Here is a 22,150-nt window from a genome sequence, read left to right as displayed (position 1 = left end):
TTAAGAGGGAGATAAAAGCATGTTTTAGTGAACAACAGGAACTTCAATTCTGACAAGGCTCATACTACCTTTCCATAATATGGGACCATCCCATCAGTAATTTAGTTGTGTTCCTGGAATAAATTACTTAAGTGTTAACATTGTGGATTAGAGTGTCAAAATAAGTGTTTTGTCTCTCACAACTAGGACAATTCAAAAATTATAAAGGAACACTCATAAGTGATTTTAAGACGATTTATGAGAAAATAGGAGTATATGCAACTTAGAATAGCTAAGAGAAGTTTTCTAAAGTGGTAAGGGTCTTTGCTTGCTCCTAAACAGATTTATTTAGACAAACTGCCTCACTTTGCATCTCCCTTGCTAAGCAGGCAGTTTAACACTTTGTCAGCTGGCAGTTCGATTCAACAGATGAATAAACTGACCTTCCCTATCTAGTGACAGGCATTTTAAATGCCTGCTTCTGTTTGTGCAAGAAATACAACACCGTGCCTGTGCCTTCTAACACGTTTAAGAAATGGCCGTGTCTGTGTTGATGAGTAAAGCTACTGTCAACTCTGAATGAATCACTGCTTTCAGAGTCCCTTCGAACTACATTGTTCATCTGTCCCATGATTCTATTTGAGTCATTAATTGAAGGTATTGCTCTCTGCATTCATAATTGCACATACGACATTTTGCAGGCACAGCTACACATCCTTAATTGGCATGTTTTTAAACTACTCTTCATTCAAATTACTGGTTTTTTTATCCTCTAAAAGATGGTGGTATTTCACAGTAGGGAGAGAGCAGGTTGAAAAACACAAGGAAACTGGCCATTCAAAATGAACACATGTAAGTGTTTCTCCTGCAGAGACCGATATACTACTTGCAGACAGAATTCATTTAAATTAAAATCCAGCTGATAGTCAAACCATTTTAAACTAAGTCCAGAAGTGCCACCTTTAAGAATTATGCAGGCTCCTAATTCAGTAGGAATGAATGGTTCACTCTAGAGAAGAGACTCTGTCCACTGCTATAATCTGTTTTCCACCCAAATCCCGTTCTCCAGCCATCAAATGTCCTCTCTTCTACCTGACAGAGATTCAGGTATGATGCAGTGCAGGAGAGGGATGGTGGTTAAAATAATTACCTGTTGTCTATCCTCAAAACAAGTAAGCTTAGAAGCAGCTGTTGGGGAACTGATCCAATCCAGCAACAGCCAAAATCCCCAAACCCATCCCATCCCAGCAGCAGAGGCTGAAGCAGTTCCATTTCCTGGCTGGGAGCAGACACAGTGAAGACATGTGGCTGTTCAGGAAGAATCTCAACTCTTCTAGTTTTGTCTTAGGACGAAAAGAATGGATAGCAGTATCACCAGCCAGCCAGATCCAAATCATTAGCCAAAACCCTCAATTTGGTTTAGCCAAATAAAACCAGATGTAGGTGTACACACAACGCTACTTAAATCACAGCAAGTCTCTTAGACAAATAAGCCCTCTATTCAGAAGATATATTCACTAAGAATGTACAAGGGAGATTTACAAGCACAATGGATATTTTTTATTAAAATTAACACTTTTTTTCTTGCTGTTTTAGTGAATGGGCCCACAAGGTGAAGGCAATCATTATGCATCAAAGGATTAAATTAGATGCACAGAGGTTGTCAGTAACCAGGTAAAGCTTGGTGACTCTTGAAAGAGTGAGAGAACTATCATGTCGATCACTAATGACAGAAGCAAAGAACAGCGGAGCCCTATTACATCCACCAATTATTCCTCTAACCAACACATACTGCAATTTCAATACAGTTTTATAGTGATTTACTAATTGTAATTTTAAATGTCCAATATGATAAGGATTTCAACACTTCCCTTGTGGATTTATAAAAGACAGCAAAACATTTTATTCCTTGGAAACCTTTCCTAAGGTTTCAACTTCAGCTCAAAACATGCATCATGCTTCTTTCAATAAACAATATCACACAGATCTTTTCAATATTTGTAAGTTTAGCTTATTTTAGTAATAGCTAAAACATTAGCATGTTATCAACATTATTTTGGTCACAAATACAAAACACTGCATCATATGAGCTGCTATGAAGAAAATTAACTCCACCCCAGCCAGACCCAGTGCAAAGTGAAAACATACTTGATTGCTAATCAATAATTCAGTAATATATTAATAATTAATATTAATTACAGAAAAATCCCAGAAGCATTAGAAAAATAAACAAAAGTCATTTCAAGTTGGAAAGACAGACAAACATGGGGAAAAAACCAACCCATATGTATTAGGCAAAAGGTCAAAGACTAAGGGAGAAGAACTTGCAGTCAAAGTTCCCTATGATTTTTAGCCATCTATTCTGAACTACTTTGTCTGAAATGAGATAAGAGATTGTAACTCTGGAAGGTTTAAAGACCCTCAGTAAAATTCTCCATTTAGTTCTCAGAACTTCAGCAGTAGAGAAATCTCACCAGATCAGAAGTTTCAGTAATCCTTTTCTCATATACACCAAAATGTGTGATTTCATTAAGTTTTTATCTCAGAGAGAGTTTACTCTAGAAAATGTGGCACCAAGCACATTGGTTGAACATTATACACACACAAAAACCCCCTGAGACACCAAATAAATTCCTGGTGTAATACTTGTGTACTATGTGCTGAGACAGATACAGCACTGTATGATACATTCAGATTCAACACCATTTAATGACAGTGAAGTCAGAGAATCATCTCTCAATAATCAGTAACTGGTGACAGAATAACCTGGAATTAAACCAGATTAAGGCACCCACAAGCTACATTTCTAAATTGCCACTACAGACAGAGCTCTAGTTATCACGGTCAGTGGAGCCTACGAGCAATTCAGCTAACCCTATGCTGCTCCACAGCCTCACCTAAAGTACCGACTTGATCTTTGCCGAGTATAATAAAAGCTTAGAAAACCTAAACACATATATGCAGATAGGTGCTAACGTGGAACAGATTCCCACCTACAGTCACAACAAGTGCAAAGCAAAGCACATAAAGAAAAAAACTGTACTGATAAAACAATAGGCTCTAAATTGACTCTTACAACACAGGAAAGATGTGGTTGTCTTTCAAATAGTTCCCTGAAAACATAAGTTCAATACTCAGCAGTAGTCAGAAAATCAAACACAATCTGAGGAATCATTAAAAAAAGAGTAGAACAGAAAAAAAAAATTATGCCATGGTATAAACCAGAGATGCTCTTCTGTCTTGAACACCACTCGTAGTTCTGGTCCTCCATTTGGACCAGATGATCTTCAAGGACCTTTCCAATCTAGATGATTCTGTGATTCAGAACAGTTACAGCAGAGTTGCTAAGACTGATCAGATGCATAAACAATCTGCATATATCCTAGTTAGCCTGTTACTTAAGACTCAGATGGGACAAGAATATTCTAGATGCAAATACGAAGAGTTCTAAATTATTAACCTTATGCAAGAGGATATACAGAATTATTATTCCCCATTTCCCAGAGTTACAGAGTAAGATGGCACCCAATGAAATGAGCATCATCAGGTTTAAGAAACAAGCAGAAGTACCACTATTTCACAGAGTGTCTAATAATGCTCTTAGTAACACAGAACATACTGAAAACTAGAAAACCAGACAGCTTTGTAATGCACTTTAATTAGTTTTAACAGCTTTCAGGTGCCAATGATATGGGTGAAACCTCTAGTTCAGTGACTCTGTCAACAACCTTGACAACTAAAAATCTGGGTGCATTTGGGTACGTATTTTCCTTAATTTTTAGATTATGAAAAGGTCCTCATGAAATTACATGAACAGATAAAAATACATTCATAATTTCATTATTTGCTTGCTTTTTCAATTTTAGAATTTTTTGTTCACATTTAGAATCACCCATCACTCTCAAAACTTTCTTCTTAATGAAAAATGAGTCTAATAATAATTCAACTCCAAGAGCTCAAATTGTAAAGTACAAGTTTTCTGAGCTCGTAAAGCAACACAAGTATGACAAACAATCCTAGGCATGGGCCATACTGTTGTTGTCCACTCCTCAGAAAGTTTTGAGCTACTCAGTGTAATCACATTTTCTTAATAATAATATGAATGCTACTTTCATCTACGTAGTGAGAAAGTGAACAGTTGTCCCAGAGCAGTTCATATGGTAAAGTCAGAAATGAAAAGTTTTCCTGTGATGGAACAGTAATCAGCAGATGGCTAAAGACTGAATTCCCCTGATGTATTCCAAGGAAGAATTATTCCTTCAGGATAAAAACAGCCCCCAGTACTTTCACAGTTTGCAGTCAAGGTAGGAAGCTTTGGGCTGGAGACATTCCAGCTCCATTAGTCACTAACAACTGGAAGCCCTTATTATCTGCTGCTCAAAAATGACTGTCTTTGCTTGACCGCTTTGTTTTTGCCAGAGAATAAATAAAAAATGTTTCATCTGCCCAAAATAGAGGCTATTTTCTTTTTAAAGAAAGAAAAGGATGAGCAATTTACTTCAAAAAATCTAGTGTGTTTTGCAGCAAAACAGATCAAGATACAGTTTAGGAGCTCTAATGAGCTAACAAGTCAAGAACGCTTAATTTGAGTTTATACTCTGTCATGAGATTTGACTTTTAAAGGACATTAGAAAAGGCAACATTGCTGAAATAATGCAAATGTTAACATCATACCTAGTACATACAAACAGCAAAGGGCATGAACATTTGTGATGTCAGAGATGAAACAGCTGGAGTAAAGATCACTATGTATAGCTGTAAAATCCTACCACTGACGATAGTAAAAAAATAACCATGTACTTTATCAAAGCAAGAGTTTCTGTTCTCTGTCAACATATTCTAAGCCCATTTTAATTAGTCTTTGTCAGAGCAGTTAAATGCTACATCTCACTGAAAGTATAATAGTCATACTAGTTGTGTATCATAATGATAGACTGGACACAAAAGGGTAACAGAAAAATGAAGAAAAATCAATAGCAACTTTTGTGTACAATTAGAATCACCAGGAAAACATGATAAGCAACTATAGGAAAAGCAAAAATTTGATTTTAATGCAAACATAAAACTCACATAGATAACTTGGTCAAATGTATTACTTTGTATGCACGTGACATCCACCTTTGACCAAAGTTAAATATGCAGTTGAACTAGATGATCATTGTAGGTCCCTTTCAACTCCCTTCCCTTCCATTTCTCTCTTCTCTCTCCTCTATGGATAGTCACTGTTGTCTTTTTAAACAGGCTTCCTAGTGAGGCGGTCACTGCCCCAAGCTTGTCATGTTTAAAAGGCATTTGGACAATGCCCTTAATAACATGCTTTAACTTTTGGTCAGTCCTAAAGTAGTCAAGCAGTTGGACTAGATGAACATTGTAGGTCGCTTCCAACTGAAAATACTCTGTTCTGTTTGATTCTATTTTATTGCAACACTCTGAGAGGCTGAATATATTCAAAGCAATCTTAAAGCAAAATTTAAAACAACAAACTCATACTCCAACAAACTTATACTCCAGAGACAGTCATTCACATGTTTTGTAAAACAGAGATGAGTTTGGCATTATTTTTTATACAGTAAAAACATGCCATCCAGAGAAGCAGTCCTTAAATCTATCAAAAGAACAGGACAGAACTGAGAACTGAGAACTGACTTTCCCAAGTCACAGGATAGAAACACCTGTACAGGATCAACCTTCCTCACCTCTGTGTGATACTTACCTATGTGACACATACCACCTCTCGCTGGAAAACTAGAATCCTCTTTTTGAGAAACTGAACAGTTACTTATGCAAAGGAAGCACGTCAAGGGGTTTAAGATAATCATTAGAGCAATAAACATTTTGACCTTTCTGAAAAAAATTAAAATACTTTGTGTGACTTTATTCTCAGTTTTGCTTCAACATGCTTTTTGTGACAAAAGAAACAGATAATTATATTCCATTTAAAATTAACACTGGGGATTACGAGTTGTTACCAGTCAGGTCACAGAATGGAAATAAGAGTTTCACAACATACTTCAGGTATTTTTGACAGATATTTTCTTACCTCCATCTCCTTCTTCCTCTCCTTCATTTAACACAATAATGCAGATATGTTTCCTCAGCTGACGTGTGTTGGAGAACTTCCGATTGCATTTCTTACATTCCAAGCTGCCTGGTGAGACTTCAGACAGTTCCGGTCCTTCTTCTGTCCCAGGTGGAGTTTCTTCACTTGGAGCAGGGTTATTTTCTGCCACATCTTCATCCACACAAAACTTCTTAGTAGACCCTTTTGGTCTGCCCCTTTTCCTCTTCACCACAAGAAGCTCTAGGAAAAAAAAAAAAAAAAAAAAAGTCAAACTTAGAAAGAAGCTAGAATTAAAATTCCACAGCTGATTAGCTAATATTCATGTGATCTTTGAAAAACAGGAATATTAAATGAAGTTTGAGAGCCTCTACCCCTAAAGCTTAAAAAAAGCTTAGCTTCACACAAACTTATTTTTAAGCAGTGGTAGTTTCTGGCATTTCTGCTAGCTGCAAAGCAATAACATTTGTGTTACTGAGATTGGCAGATGTCAAAGTGCCACAGTTCTACAGAAATTGCACTTCAAACACTCTTTCAATTGTTATATAACAGTATCAGCATGCATATTCTACAAAGTTGCTCTGCTGTGTTCTGACACTCTACAAAAAGCCTTTTTAATTTAAATAACTCTCAAAGAAATTGCTTAAGAATTGAGATGTATTAAAGAAAACCAGTTTCTCTTTTAAAACCAAAAGTTCATTGTCCTTTGAATAAATTGAACCACTACTTTCAAATATTTCCTGTGGTTCTTTTGAGCACTTTCTAGCCAAAAGTTGGTATAAAACATTGTTGCCAACAAATAAATTCCGGAAGTCATGCAAAAAAGTTTCCTTAATGAGCATTTCAAATAATTAAAATCAGAAGTCATTCATGATTTCTAATAAATACAACATAACTCTACATTTCTGTATTTCTGTAGAGAAAACACTGATAAAATCAATGAGATGTAGTGAACACAGAAATGCATGACAACATAAAAAACTTCAACACTTGCATTTCCTGCTTGAGATTTCGCTCATCACTGCTGTAGCTACTTCAAAAGCCAACTTGTTATTCTCCATTCACAGATGTAACTATTATCTTCATTGACCAAACCAATAAGATCTCAAGAAAACTTTTAGTCAACAAAAACAGATACTCAGAGGTAAAGGGGTTAATTTCCAGAAAGTGATCAAGTTATTATAGGATATTTAATCCTAGCTATAAGTTACCTATATCTAATAGTTTAAAACAATGAAAAGAATCAACCTCTATCGGTCTCTAACTTTCATGTTCATCTCAGGGGTTGCTTGCTTGTCTTTTTACTTCTTTACAGAGTGCTTCCCGAGGAATTATCTGATTGTCATTGTATAAATTTTAGTTATTTACTTTGAACTTGCTTTTCTGCAAGAAACTGCCACTTCACTAACAGCAAAACATGGTAGCGTTTAAATGATTTTTTTGAGTCTGAGCAGACATCTGGTGAAGTATCATATCTACTCTGCACAGAAGGGGAAATTAGCAAGCATCAAAAAGCATCTGACCTGTCCCACAAGAAATCCTTGTCTCTAAATTGGAGAGACATGGATTTGACGAATGGACCACTCGGTGGATAAGGGATTGGCTGGATGATCACACTCAAAGACTGGAAGACAACAGCTCAATGTCCAAGTGCAGAGCAGTGATGAGTGGCATTCCTCAGGGGTCAGTGTTGGGATCAGTGCTGTTTAACATCTGTGTTGGTGACATGGACAGTGGGAATGAGTGCACCCTCATTACGGATGCTCTCAAATAAACAACCGACCACCAAAATAAAAAAAAAAATTATTAACACAGTTAAGTAGCTCTCCGTAAATTCCAGGTTCAAATGTCTGTAAGAGGGACAGCACAGCTTTCCAGGGTTTAATGGCAACACAAAACGCTGAACAAAGCCCCACTCCTCAGGGTTTAACGACAAGCCCAAAGGCTTTACAAAGCCCTGCTACCTAGGGTTTAAGGACAACCCAAAACGCTTTATCACGCACCTGACAAGTGAGGGCTCTCAACCTCAAGGACCTGCTCAGGGCAACGTCCTGACTCAAGGCCCCTCGAGGAGTTTCCTTGGGCAGCGTCCTGACCCAAGGGGAGAGCCCTAGACCGCAGCTGCTGCTCCAGGGGACGAGCTCCCAGTGGCTCCCAGGGGACTCCACTGATACCCAGGCCCAACTGCCCTGTGGTCAACAGCGGCTCCCACTGCCCAAAGGCCCCGATTACCACGAGGCCCGGAGAGCAAAGGCAGCCCGGAGCTGCTGCACTTCAGCAGCCAAGAAGCTCTGCTCTCGTTCAGTGGATGCACCTGCCACAATATTCAGCAAGTTTGCCAATGACAAGCTGTGTGGTGCAGTTGACACGCTGGAGGGAAAGGATGTGACATCCAGAGGGACCTGGACAGGCTGGAGAGGTGGGACTGTGTGAACTTCATCAATTTCAAGAAGGCCAAGTGCAAGATCCTGCACATGAGCTGGGGCAATTCCAAGCACAAATGCAGGCTAGGAAATGAGTGGATTGAGAGCAGCCCTGCAGAGAATGACTTGGGAGTAGTAGCAGATGAAAAACTAAGTATGAGTCAGCAATGTGCGCTCCTATGAAGACAGGCTGGGAGAGTGTGGGTTGTTCAGCCTAGAGAAGAAAAGACTCCAGGAAGACCTTAGAGCAGCCTCCCAGTACTTAAAGGGGGCTACCAGAAAGGTGGGGAGGGACTCTTTATCAGGGAGTGTAGTGATGGGACAAGACATAACAGTTTTAAACTGAAAGGGGGTAGATTTCAGTTATACACAAGGAAGAAATTCTTCACTGTGAGGGTGGTGAGACACTGGCACAGGTTGCCCAGAGAAGCTGTGGCTGCCCCCTCCCTGGCAGTGTTCAAGGCCAGGTTGGACGGGGCTTTGGGCAACCTGGGCTAGTGGAAGGTGTCCCTGCCCATGGCAGGGAGGTTGGAACTAGATGATCTTTAAGGTCCCTTCCAACCCAAACCATTCTATGATTCTATTAAAAGAGCTTGCCTGATGGTGTATGGAGAAACAGGACAGAGTCAGGCTTCTTTCAGGCTTTCAGGATTCACTTCATCTTATGTTAGACACTTGACCTCTCAAATTAGTTAATGTTTGTCTTCTATACTGAAGGAACAGAGAAACTACTCTTCAGAGTGCAGTTCAGATAACGTAAGGCCTGAATTATCTCTGGATCCCAGGATGAATAAGATCCCAGTTTAAGACCCTTCAGTTACATGAAGTGAATTCAGCTCTGAGAATTAAAAAGTAAAAGAGCTTGATACAGTTGTCATAATGGAAAAAAAAAAAAAAACAAACCAAAAAAAACACCAGAGTATAATGTGCATTAGAATGTGCTAAGTGAAATAGAACAGGCATGAAGCACCTGTCAGCCATCATCTTCGTAATATCAGAGAGAGACTAAGGACTGGCACATACAAAAATTTTGCCAAGAACTCATGTTTTTAATGCTCAGGAAAAAGCAAGCAAACTTAAATCTCATGCATGTTTCAGCTAATGGAAGTCACAACAAAGAAGTCCCTTGAAGTTTTTTAATACCAAAATATTTCCAAATCTTGAGACTTGTGCAAAAATAAAAAATTATTCTTAGAATTTCTGCTTTAATTGTTGGTTTGGTGTTTTTTGGGGGGAAGGGTGGTGTTTTGAATAGCACAGATGGGAGATGTATGAAATGTGATATGCATAATTTGTATAACAGCAACATCTGCCCGGTACCCTTGGTTCTACTCAATAAAAAAATTCTAACATCATCCTACGAAAATGGATAGGACAAATAAACTCTAAATAGATTGTGACTTAACTATGGGAAAGTGGCGTGTCTAAATAAAATTCAGCAGAGAGCACTGCCAATAAAATAACATTAGAGTAATAAACACATATTACTTGCCTAGCATTTTACTTGTTCACAGTACTTATAAAATCATTAATTTGTTACTCAGGCAGAACAAAGCGCTCCATTAACAACTCAGCATTTAAGTCTATACCAATTCTGGAACAGCTACAGTGTTTACCAATACTTGGAAGAAAAACTATGCTTTCAAAGGATAAAAAGATGTTAAACAGTCAACAAGGAAGTTGCAATTTCTAAGATTGTCCTTCATCAATCACTTATCCTTTTAATGACAATATCAAATTACTACAAAGAAGGGTCCACTGAGAAAAAAATTGCATATTATAAACTTTTAAAAGTTTTATCTGCTGCAGATTCCATAACAGACAGGAAAAAATTGATGCCTTCAAAGAAGAACTCTCCAAATTCCTATATTCAACAGTGAAATGCCCTATTTTTTTCAACAGAACAAAGGAAATAATTGAATAGGACTTCAAAATAGACTACGCTCTTCTCCGATCAATCTGTGTGACGGGAAAGAAAAAATATTAAAGTATGTCTAGAATACAAGTTGAAATCTATGTGAAAATAATTTACCTTGACATTCCTACCAACAGCAGATGGCAAAGAGTTGGGCTACATAATCTGAAAAAGGTGGTACCGTCTGATCAGATCAGATCATGAAGTGTTCACCAAGAATAATAAAAAAGGTAACTTATGAATATTTAACTTAATATATGAATGTTATATTTTACATAATTAGATTTGCAAAGTTATTTTCTTGAAAGCTGCATATGTCTAATTTCTGTTGCTTCAGATCATAATGGTAAATTACATACTAGTCTCATAAATGTACAATGCATGCTTAACAACATACAATTCAGACAGTGGAGACAATCCCTGACACAAATGCAAAAAGTTTACAGAAGAGCCTTTTTACTAAGAGGAATAAGAATATGTTACAAAGTACCAGTCCCACTGTGCTCAGAAATACAATTTAGTGAAGAGATAACAGGAAACAAAGATTTAAGAAAGGAAGATGCATTCTGCATGCATGAGATTCATTCTGTACAATTAAAATAAAACTAGAACTGCATTTTAAAACTTGATGTACATCTGATATTTATTCATCTTCTTCTGATGCACTGGTATTTTTAATTGTGTGAAATAATAATCTGGTGCAATTTTTCCTCACCGACTACCAGAGGATAGAGCAGCTATAGTTGAATACTATATGACCACTATTAGAAATATCTTCTTATGTTGCTGAAGTTAAAACTACTGAATTACTGCTGGTAAATAAATGAGGAAATATCACATGCATATGCTAATGATAAAAAAAATATTTAAAGTATTAGAGTGCTTTTTATTCATAAGCATATAGTTTTTAAAATCCAGAAATCATAATGACTGGAAAATCCTAGTAGTTGTGTTAAGTAAGAGGTTTGCCAACAATATAAATCCACTGCTCAGTAAGAGTCTAAAATAAGATATAATTATGCAGTCTGAATTATTTTCAACCCACTGTAATATTATAATCAGTTTAAAACTGAATTAATACAACTTCTTCCACCGCAGAGTAAAATTCTTCTGTATAACTAATTCAAACTTTGAATACCAGATTGCTTTATTTACCAGTGCCAATATCAAAGTACAATACCAATGCTGCTCCCTTTTTGGACTAGAACTATTAATATTATCTGAATCATAACAAACAAGTTAGACAACTCAAAAAGCATGCCACCCTCCTTAAGCTCAAGATACACCCCATTCCATGGTGTCTTGGTTGCTTTCCACTGCTACATAATCTTCCCACTGCTATTACACAGCTCAAATTAAAGCTGTAGGAAGCAGACTTTGCTATACTTGACATTTAAAATTAATGGACCAGTGTCATCATCCCCTATCACATGCTGAGTTTATCCACATCTGTCTTCCGATCTATTCTGCAGTGAATGAAATTCAGGGTGGCAGTTGTACAGCAACCACTATAAAAACAAGCTATGTAAATTGTTTTATACACAATGCAGAATCATCACACCACAGGTTTTATTAAAAATGTAAACGACTTTGAAAATTACATTCCTCTTAATTTATGAATGTACCTTCTCCATCTTTGTTTAAGCTTGTGGGTGTTGTTAGAGGTTGGAGTGGAATAATGATGTCATCCACATTGGTCCCTTCTTCTGTATGCTTCTCAGAGACATGAGACAATAGTTCGGATTGATTTGGTGAAAATAAGTTACAAAGTTTACACATGAAGATGGAATTGATCCCTGAAAAATAAGTTTAAAAATGAGGAGTTAATATTTCCAAATGTAAGTTGTTTATTTACATTACCACTAGTTATTGAGATTTTGGTTCAGCTAACACAGTAACTATCAGTTAACTCAATATACTTAAGAGACAGTAACGAGCTGAAATGAAGAATGTTACACCATTAAATGAAGACATTCATAATAAATGTCAAAAGGAATTAATTCAAGAAATGAGTAAACTTCTACGCAGATCCTCACAGAGGAAAAAATTTCTTCTGGCTCAAATCCTAGAAATTTTCCAACAAGACCCAAAAGGAAGCAGGATAGATTAAGATCTTCTTTTTCCTTCCAGCCTCAGGCTACATTACAACTTGGTATTTTTTCAAACATACGGTAAATTTATATAAGATATTAAGTCACTGTCCAGGTGTGCTGTCTATCACGTTGGTATAAATAAAAAACATTTTACCCTTTACAAAGCAGTTCTGAAATACAGCTGGGCTCCAAATCCTAATTTATGTTCACAGACCTCACTGTTCTTTTCTACATGTACTTAAACTTTCTAATTACCTCACCTAAGCAAGTCTAATTCTCAAATTACCTGTGTAAGTGCTGGAAATAAAAGAAGGAAGGAAGAATTAAATACCATTAAAAAAATAAAAGGGAACTTTTCCTTCACTATAGTAACATTTGTTAGAAAATAAATATATTTTATAAAAAATGTATGCTTTGATGTGTCATTTTTGCCTTATCATGTTACCATGAGCATACACTGTGAGTTAAAAACATTAAGTGCACGGTTTCAGGGGTCATTATCATTAGATGTGGCTCTGCCACTAATGAAAGACTGGGGAGGAAGGTCAAAACATCTGCAGCACTGTAGACCACAAAATGCTGCACCACATGACAGCTAAGCAATCACATTGTCTTCCTTTCTCCTTCTGGTCATTCACTTAAGAGCTGTACAAACACAAAGATTTTTCTTCTTTTATCCCAATATTTGAAATAAAGTATCAGGCCTCGTCTTGACACATCTACACAGAGAAAAATGAGCAGGAATAGGAGGAAAATTTAAGGAGGGAAGAAGTTTTGCTCTCAAAACAAAGTATGTCGTATCAGCCTCAGAGGCAATGTTAACATTCACAATTAACATTCACCACTAACAAAAACATCTAGTATTTCATATGCTTTGACATACAAGTTTATGAAAAATTCCTGTTGGTTAAAAAAAAAAAAAAACCAAACCAAAAACAAACAATAAACTAAAAACCTTGAAAGCAGCAACAAATGAAGAATTTTGTTAAAACTTCCCTTGATCAATGCTTTAAAAAGAAATCTTATAGAACTTTTTAGACAAAATATCATGGGGTTTTTTAATTCACAGGTACTAGAGGTGTGATGTGAAAGCAAAGCCACCAGAGAGTAAATAACAATAAAGAAGGATTAATATAAAGTTAACAATTCAGAAAACAGAGTTTAAAAAAAGCTCACAAACTTCCAGCAGAGTTAATTCACAGGACTTTGTTTGCTTTCTAAAACCGCTGTCATTTGTTTTAATGGTTTGATTTTTCAACAGTTCCTGCCCCCTTCGGTGTCCAATGAAACGTAACAACATCCAGGAGGCAATTTTAACAGCACGCTTGTTCTTCAACTATATATATAAACTCCTGGACCAGAAATTGGTTTCTCCGTCCTCCTCCCTAAGGAAAATTAGGGACATACGTTCACTGAAATCAAACTGGAACAACCAATGTTATTGGAGGTACAAACCAAACCACAGGTTTGCCAGCTAAGTACAGAAATAAAGTGATATTTTGTGAACTTTGGGATGAATCTGGGAAGAAAAGAACAGGGAGGCTGTAATTTGGGACCTGTTTTCAAAACAAAGATCACTACCCCTATTCAAAATTATTCCCCTCCCTTCATGACACACTAATTATACAGTTCCCCCCACTCAAGAAAAATCCATCTTTACGGTGTTCTGATGTTAAGAACAGCAGAGCTAGCTCTCTTTTACAGTTATTTGCACCTAAAGCATCTTAATCTTCAGATACAACTACCTCAAAACTGAAAGGCAAGAGTATGTCTTCATCTCTTTCAAAACACCTCTGAAAAACAACTCAAATACTGTTCCTGTTGTTTGAAAGATACTCTATACTACACACACAAGCAGCTATGTAAAATGTATAATACACTCAATGTGTTCTTAGAAGAGCATCCTGCTGTCTTGAGCACACACACATTTCCAATTGCAGTATGTTTATAACAGAACCGTTCCTTTGAATCAGTTTTGAACTGAATCCTTTGAACTAGTTCTGCTCTAGTTAACTTTTTTTTTTTAAAGTAAATGAAGCCTGTTATTGACCCAGTGGATGACAACTGTTTTTTTCTAAATGCACATTTAAGATTCACACTACAACACCTATGAGCATTTACCTAAAGGTTTAACTAACACTGAACATTGAAGTTCCATTATTCAGCAGACACTTCCATGTTGAGGTTTTATTTGCCACTGTTTCTGCTTCCTGACCTGCTAGTTGTTTTCCCTAAAAGTTCACGCTCAACTGCTTCATATCTCCTGTCTCCTCCTTCAACAGCTGTAATCAGTACTTACACACCACTTTATCTCTCACTTCTCCCAGTGAGGACTTGGAGATGGGCAGAAGAGCAAAGAAGAATCCCCAAAAGCCCCTCTGCGTGTTTAAAGTCCACGATTACACAAACCGTCAAACAGAAATAAAGCTAGAACAAAACCAGAAGTGAACAGACCAGGTGGCAGAGAACAATGTGAGTGTTAGTGAAGGTGCAGAAAGCGTCTGGAGAACATGCAGAAGATGCATGTTCTTTGCTCAGAGGAGAGATAGAAACAAAACTGAGTAAAGAAATTATTTTAGGAAAAATGACTGGAAATGGAGGTCAGATAGCAGAGGATAAACTGTGCTGATCATGGGCCCAAACACTCGTTTAGGAGTAAGCAAACAATAATTGATTAACCAGTTGCTAATTAGGTGGTGTAGAAATAGAGCAATGAATTATGGTCAATTAAGTGTAAAAATCAAATAAGCAATAAGTTAATTAACTATGCAGGGAATCAATGATTAATTAGTGAATAATTAATTATGTAGGAAATCAACAGAGCAATTAATTAGACAGCAATTAAATATGCAGGAAAAGAAAGGAACAGTAATCAAGTATGCAGGTAAACAAACAACAGGAATTTCAGCCAAAACCAATTTGGAACATTTTGTTCACTAAACACACTTTCTGTTAATTCATTAACTTCAGTTTGCCCATATAAACTGTGCTAAGCGTACACTGAAATAAATAATACCAGCTATTTTCTTCTTAAATGGGAAAATTGAAAATTAAGCTATAATGTAAGTGATTTCATTTTTTTGAACTCTTCCAAAGGTCTCAGCATATTTCTTAATTAGTCTTTTTTTTCTTTATACTGAGCATATATACAGCAAAGGGAGATTAACAAATGGATTACTAGAAACAAATAGCAAGTTGCAGACGAGGAAGCAGGTTTCCTTATTCCCAATCCCGTTCACAAAGCATAAAACAGTTCCTGTGCTGTCTTGCTTTAAAATTGGAGTGGGGAGGAGAGGAGGAGAAAGAAGCACTTATCTTAGAAAGATCACTGAAATGAACAGTATTTAAGGGAATCAGGTAATATATTATTGTCATATATACTTTCAATCATTGGATGCCAAAACTTAGTCCAGAGTTAATTTAATTAATCAAAACCTTTCATTTTGTGTAAAAGGTAGGCTAGGGGTTGGGTATTATTTTATTTTTAAATATCTATTTTCACAAGAAACACAGAGAAAGGAAACAAAACTGTATCTCTATGTGTGAGAGACTGAAATGTCCTATGACTGTCTCAAAGCTTGCTTGTGTCTGTGCAAACCTCCAAGAGAAGCTGCTGCGGCCTGTGGATCGGTCTGGGGGATGCTGCCCAGAGAAGCGGGAGTGTATTGAAGGATGCACCCCCCCACTTCCTTGCGGTTGCATCGTCCAGACTCTTTACATAAGCCTCAAAGGGGCAGACATGGACTGAGCTGGCCCCATCCTGGAGCCGTTTGTGGCTCTATTGTGCAGGCCAGACCCCATGCATGCATTGCCAATGAACTGATAAGAGGCAAACTTTCCTGCCCTTGACACTGGATGCAAAGAAACCTGTTGGACCAGAGGAAAAAAAACTGAAGGCGAGTAGATATGCTGATCAGTTGGTACTTAAAAAGGCAGCAGAAAATCTTGCTCTTTGTGCATCTACCATCAAAGCCAGATCTGGGTGCATCCACCACCGAAGAACTGCAGACTGAGGACCAACGGGACGCCGCTGGATCCGTGGTGGTGACTATTCTCACAGTCCTATCCCGCATCCTTGCTTTACTTCTGCCTTCTCCTTCTATTCTGTCCTATTGCTGACCCTCTTCACTTTTTTTAATAATAAAAACCTATTTTGGGTATACGGCATTTGACCTCGTTTGTGTCTTAATCTCGTTCTTGGGAATGTATCGAAACCTCCCCTGACATTGGATCGGGACAATATGCCATAAATCATTCTAATGTATCCAAAACTTTTCACCACTCTCTTCAAAGCAGGCAACAGTTTAAAAGTTCTGTAATAGCCTTTGAAGTTCTGCAACTGTTAAAATGAACTAAAACATTGTAGTTAAATATAGGAATAAAAATTCACTGGATATCTACTGGCCTATGGAATAATAAAGTTGATAGTACACGTACTTATGCATGTGGTCAGCCTTTCTAAAATACACAGCAATAAAGTTCAGAATATGAGTAAATATTTATTTCCTTCTAACCTTACAACTGAGGTGAAACAAACCTTGCTGCCTCATCACCATCAAATCCTTAACAACAAGTTTCTGCAATTCAAAATCTTACATGACATTCTTAGTCTAGAACCTGTTTTTCCTAGGTTTTGGGCTTTTTTAGTCACAATTAGGTATTTGTGATTGTATTACAGACAATTAGTAATGCTAAAAGTAGAAGCAAAATTGAGTATATTAAATCTAAAATAGTCCCTCCCATCTTCAGCATTCATAATATAATCTTTATTCTCAGTTTAGTGACTCCTTTATCTCTTATGTTATACTAGTGTTTGCTTCCAATTATCTATTTTTTCCCCCATTTCCTATCATGCATTTTTAACCTTTCCTTTTCTGTCTCCTGCATCTCTTACCCCATGCTCTCTATCAGACTCTCTCTTCTCTTGCTACACACTTCCAAGCTTTCAACATAACTGCCCATGTTAATTTGTGCTTCTGTTTCCAACCTCTTTTTCTTGCAGCTACAAGAACTTTGCCACTCTCCGTTGAGGCCTGGTTGGAATCCAACAGTACTCATTCTTAGCTTAAAACTCTAAAGGTAAACATAGCTTCCAGCTTTTGTAAGAGTTAGACAGGTCAGATCTAAAGCTACCACAGCCTTCAGTGGGCATATTATACTATTCAGCTATCAGTCACTACTTTACCGAATTCTGCCAGAAGATTCAGTATTCTTAAATCAGATTAAGTAAAAAAACAAAACAAAACAAAACAAACTGTATCTTTATTTCCAGGGTTAACACCCAGTTACACCACAGAGGAAACCACCATGTCTCTTCTCCAGCAGTACTTCTCCCCATAAAGACACAGTTTAAGCCACTTGATTTGCCATCTTCTACCCCAGCAAAACAGCTAGATGATCTCCATGTACTTAGCCACAGACTTGGTTCCTCACATGAACTCCCTTTTGCTTCTATCTCCCTATCTACAAGCACATCAACGTTTGCAAAGAAAGGCCTTGTGATGGTGTTACAGTTTCTTTACAAAACCTACTAGAATTATCAGAAACACAAAACACATGCCTTCAGCTCAGGATCACATCCTTGAGTCTATTCTCCTCCTAGTTTCCCAGCACTGGCTCCTCCTCCGGTGTTTGGCTGCATTTCCAGTTTGTGGCAGGTCACAACTCCCAGCTCCAGCTCACCAGCAGCTCAGCCAGAGCTAACAGGGAGCACACAGCAGCCCGGATGCTCAGGCACTTCTCCTGATGCGCAGGTCCACAGGACCACTTACTCTTCACCCCTCAGGTTTTCCAACTCTGGAGTAAGTCATGTCATAGCACACAGAACTTGTTGCAAATTCAATTAGGTGAAGATTTGGTTCGGGGTTTTTTTAATGTTCTCTGTATAAAAGCTTTAAAAACAACTATATGAAAGTCCTTTTGTTGTGCATCCAAGGGACAGCCAGGAAACAGCCTGTAAGGTCCCAAGAATGAGGTGAGAAACATGAACTACTTAAAAGAGATTTTAGTCTTTTTTGTCATTTATAAGGGATGTGGAAGGTGAGAGTGCTTCATTAAGGCTATCTGATCAAGGACCTTCTCAATGCACAGGAGGTCAGTAAATTAACAGGATAAATTACAAACAAGAATACACAGAGACACAAACCTGGCAGACAAGAAATAACAGACAATGCCAAGAACCAAAAGTCTCCAGTTACTAACTGATGGGACACCAAGAAACTACAGGCACAGATTTGGAGAAGGCTACCTGGACTCTGTAAAACAAGAAAAATCCAAAGGAACAGGAAGATTTGGGACACTTGAGGAGCATCTGTGGGACTATGTGTATCTGCTTTAAAGGGCAAGGTTTTGGTAGCAGAGGGGAGGCTGCAGAGGTGACTGCTGTGAGATGACACCAGGAGCTGCCCCCATGTCAGGCAGAGATGGACCCACCGCTGCCTGAATCTGAGTCCATCAGTGACGCTGGTGGTGTCTCTGTGATAACATATTTAAGAAAGAGTAAAAACCACTGCACAGCTGATAAGAGGAGTGAGAAAAATATGAGAGGAACAACTCGCAGACCCCAAGGTCAGTGAAGGAGGGGCAGGAGGTGCTCCAGGCACAGAGCAGAGGTTCCCCTGCAGCCCGTGGTGCAGCCCGTGGTGCAGCCCGTGGTGAAGCAGCTGTGCCCTGCACCCATGGAGCTCCATGGGGGAGCAGAGACCCACCTGCAGCCCGGGGGGAAACCCACGCCGGAGCAGGGGGATGTGCCCTGAGTGAATCTGGAACACTTAGAGAGGAGGCTACGCAGGAGCAGGCTCCTCGCAGGAGCTGCAGCCCATGGAGGGAAGCCCATGCTGGAGCAGGTTTTCTGGCATGTCCTGTGGCCCTGTGGGGGATCCACACTGGAGCAGCCCATTCCAAAAGGACTGTACCCCATGGAAAGGACCCACCCTGGAGTAGTTTGTGAAGAACTGTCTCTCACAGCAGGGACCCCATGCTGGAGCAGGGGAAGAGCATGAGGAGGAAGGAGCAGCAGAGTCACAAGTGTTATGAGCTGACCACAACCCCCATGTACCATCCTCACCTCCAGCCAACTGGGATGGGAACACTGTATATCCCAGGCGCAGCTACTGGGGGGACTGGGATGAGTGGAGTAACGGGCTCACAGCACCAGTCGCTGGAGCGGGACCAGGCTTGTGTGCCTGGGGCCAGCTGCTGGGTGGGGGGACGCAAGTTGTATCTTCCCCAGACCTGGGGTGTTGGTGTCATATCAGAAGGACAGAGGGGCCATGACAGTACCTGGGAGATCTGCGAATGTGCACGTGCTTGTGAATCTAGAGAGGGCTCCGTGTGTTTTGTCACTAGTGAATGTCAGCCTCCACCAGCCGAAGAGGACCTGGCTGTCTCTCCTTACACTCCATGTGAGCCCTAGACGTAGGTGCTGTTGAAGGCAGTGCCTCCCATTCGGTGTCTTGTGCGTGCAGTGTGTCTCTGAGGTACGTACTCAGCTTTGCTGCTGCCTGGATCTGCAAGTGGTAAAGCAGCAGTTGTGTCCATCAGCCTGTGACAGGGGCTCCCCCAGGATATCCCCCACAATGTTGTTTCTGATCTTTCACCAACAAGTTTTATTTCCTTAAGGTGTGCTACTCTCAAATCTCCTAGCTCGTACCTATCAAACCAGCTACGTCTATGGACCAAGGAAAAGAAAATCCTACAGTTCCACCTAAATATATTTCAGCACGGGACTACATTCAGAGGTAACTACCTAAAATCCAGAACTAATTTTAAAGTATTCCTAAAATAAATACTTATAAAAATTCCCAATACCTAACACCTTAACAATGTCTACAACTAGCTAACACAAATGTTTACAATGCAATCAGAAACAGATTGTAGTTTCATCTACCAGCAAAGCAGAGCACTGCATTGCTGCACAACAAGCTTATAAAAAGGTCTTTATCTTACTTCAGTGCCTGACTTCCCCACTGTCTTGTCACTGCTCTCCCACTGCACTGTTAGCTTCAAATCTGCAATTATTAGATCACAGCTCTATTAACTAAAAGCTGTCTTTATTCAATGGAGTTACATTTTCCATTATAATACCAAACATGATAATAATACACTAGCATGAGTGTTACGGAGAAAATACAAGGGTTTCTGTTCAAATCTCAAGTGCAATAAAAAGTGGGCCCAATTCTTCAATAAAACTATTGCTTTTATTAAAGAACTCTTCATACACAAATGTTGAGTATGTAAGATATCAAAGTGTCTAAGAACAATAAGCAAAACTTTTCCTTGGTAGCTTCTTTAGGTAGAAGTATTGAAATTGTGAGATAAGTTAATATGAAAGCAACATGTAAAAAGTCAGTAATTTGTGTTTCATACAAGCAGCATTATTTCTCAGTTTAAAAATGGTTTGAACTGAACATCAAAGACTTGGCACATACAGCACAGTGAATTATGATATCCAACACTAATGTCAAGTACGTTAAAAATATTTTTCTTAGACATCAAATCTTACTCTTCTGTGCATGTTATATTGTTTCCATTTTCCATGCTATTTCAAAAATATGAAATTTTCAAAAACATGTTATAATGTATCTCTGATTTTTATTGCTTCACTAGAGGGACACTTTTTTGTTGCTGTGCTTTTTACTTAAAATCTACTTTAATCTGTTTTAAAAAAAAATCAAAATATTTTTTTAAGTACTGTGAAATACATGATGTGTTTTTAATATTTTCAATAATAAGTACTATTTCATAATTTCAGTAAAATGTAAGTAACTGTCAATTGCATTTTTTTATTTTACAAAAAAGATCTTTAAATAAATGTAAGTTTTGATTAACATATACTTTAACCTCAGAAGGTTACATTTAGACATAGATTTATTCCTTAAACCTCTTCCTCAACCTTACAACATTTTAGCCATCATTTTAATGAAGACGCTGGTATAAACTAACTTTATTTCTCTTCATTTGATAAAGTAAAAAAAAAATATTAATACTCATTTCCTGCTACATTCTCTAATTTGATTCATCAAGAAATTACTATGCAGGATTATGGCATATCTCCAAATCAAAAGCATTATCCTTAAGGAAAAAAAAACCCTGCCACTATTTGGTACTATTAGAACAGCAGCATCACAAGAATCCCATGTCCAAAACTGACAAATTAACTGTACTAAAAGCAGCAGGTGAGAGAGAATAGAAAGCTATTTTAGCGCTTGCTTCATCTGGATTTGAACTATTCTGAACAGCAAGCAATTATTTTTTAATTCACCAGCACAGTATGACCCCTGAGACAAAACCCGCAACACAGAATACATTCCGTCAAAGAAGAGCAGCACCTGACCATGTCTGTTCTCATTTTTAGCTGGTAACAAAAATCGGGACAATTTAATTATCATTAGTTAAATGCCACAAACATTTTTTATTTTAACATTAAGGAAGAAAGTTATAGCAACGTTGATAACAGGATGCATTCCTGCAAAAACTAAAACATGATACTAAAATCTACGCAGCTTAATATTGTTTTATGGAAAACTTAATTATATACACTAAACATTTTTTCTAACAAGGCCACAAGTTTAGTTTACAAGGTAAAATACACCTATAGAGATTCTTAGAGATTACAAAGAGGTACACAGTACATAAGACTAAATTACACTGAAGTTTGTGAATGTTTCTGATTAAGAAATAA

At 38.0% G+C, this 22,150-nt stretch overlaps 1 protein-coding gene across 2 annotated transcripts in view; it reads right to left on the bottom strand.

Annotated features, from left to right (window-relative positions):
* The window catches only part of ZFAT (zinc finger and AT-hook domain containing), a 106,391-nt gene that overhangs the window by 79,371 nt on the left and 4,870 nt on the right, over positions 1 to 22,150 (bottom strand). For both annotated transcript variants that reach the window (XM_074898396.1, XM_074898397.1), the window contains exons 2-3: positions 12,001 to 12,171; positions 6,020 to 6,280 (exon numbers count right to left, since the gene is read on the bottom strand). In XM_074898396.1, the coding sequence (XP_074754497.1) occupies positions 6,020 to 6,280; positions 12,001 to 12,171 (432 nt within the window). The remainder of the gene's footprint in view (positions 1 to 6,019; positions 6,281 to 12,000; positions 12,172 to 22,150) is intronic.

The sequence above is a fragment of the Athene noctua genome, chromosome 2 (assembly GCF_965140245.1).
Source record: "Athene noctua chromosome 2, bAthNoc1.hap1.1, whole genome shotgun sequence".
Classification (NCBI taxonomy): domain Eukaryota; kingdom Metazoa; phylum Chordata; class Aves; order Strigiformes; family Strigidae; genus Athene; species Athene noctua.
The sequence above is the reverse complement of the archived record's forward strand: the minus strand, read 5'-3'. Positions and strand labels throughout refer to the sequence as shown.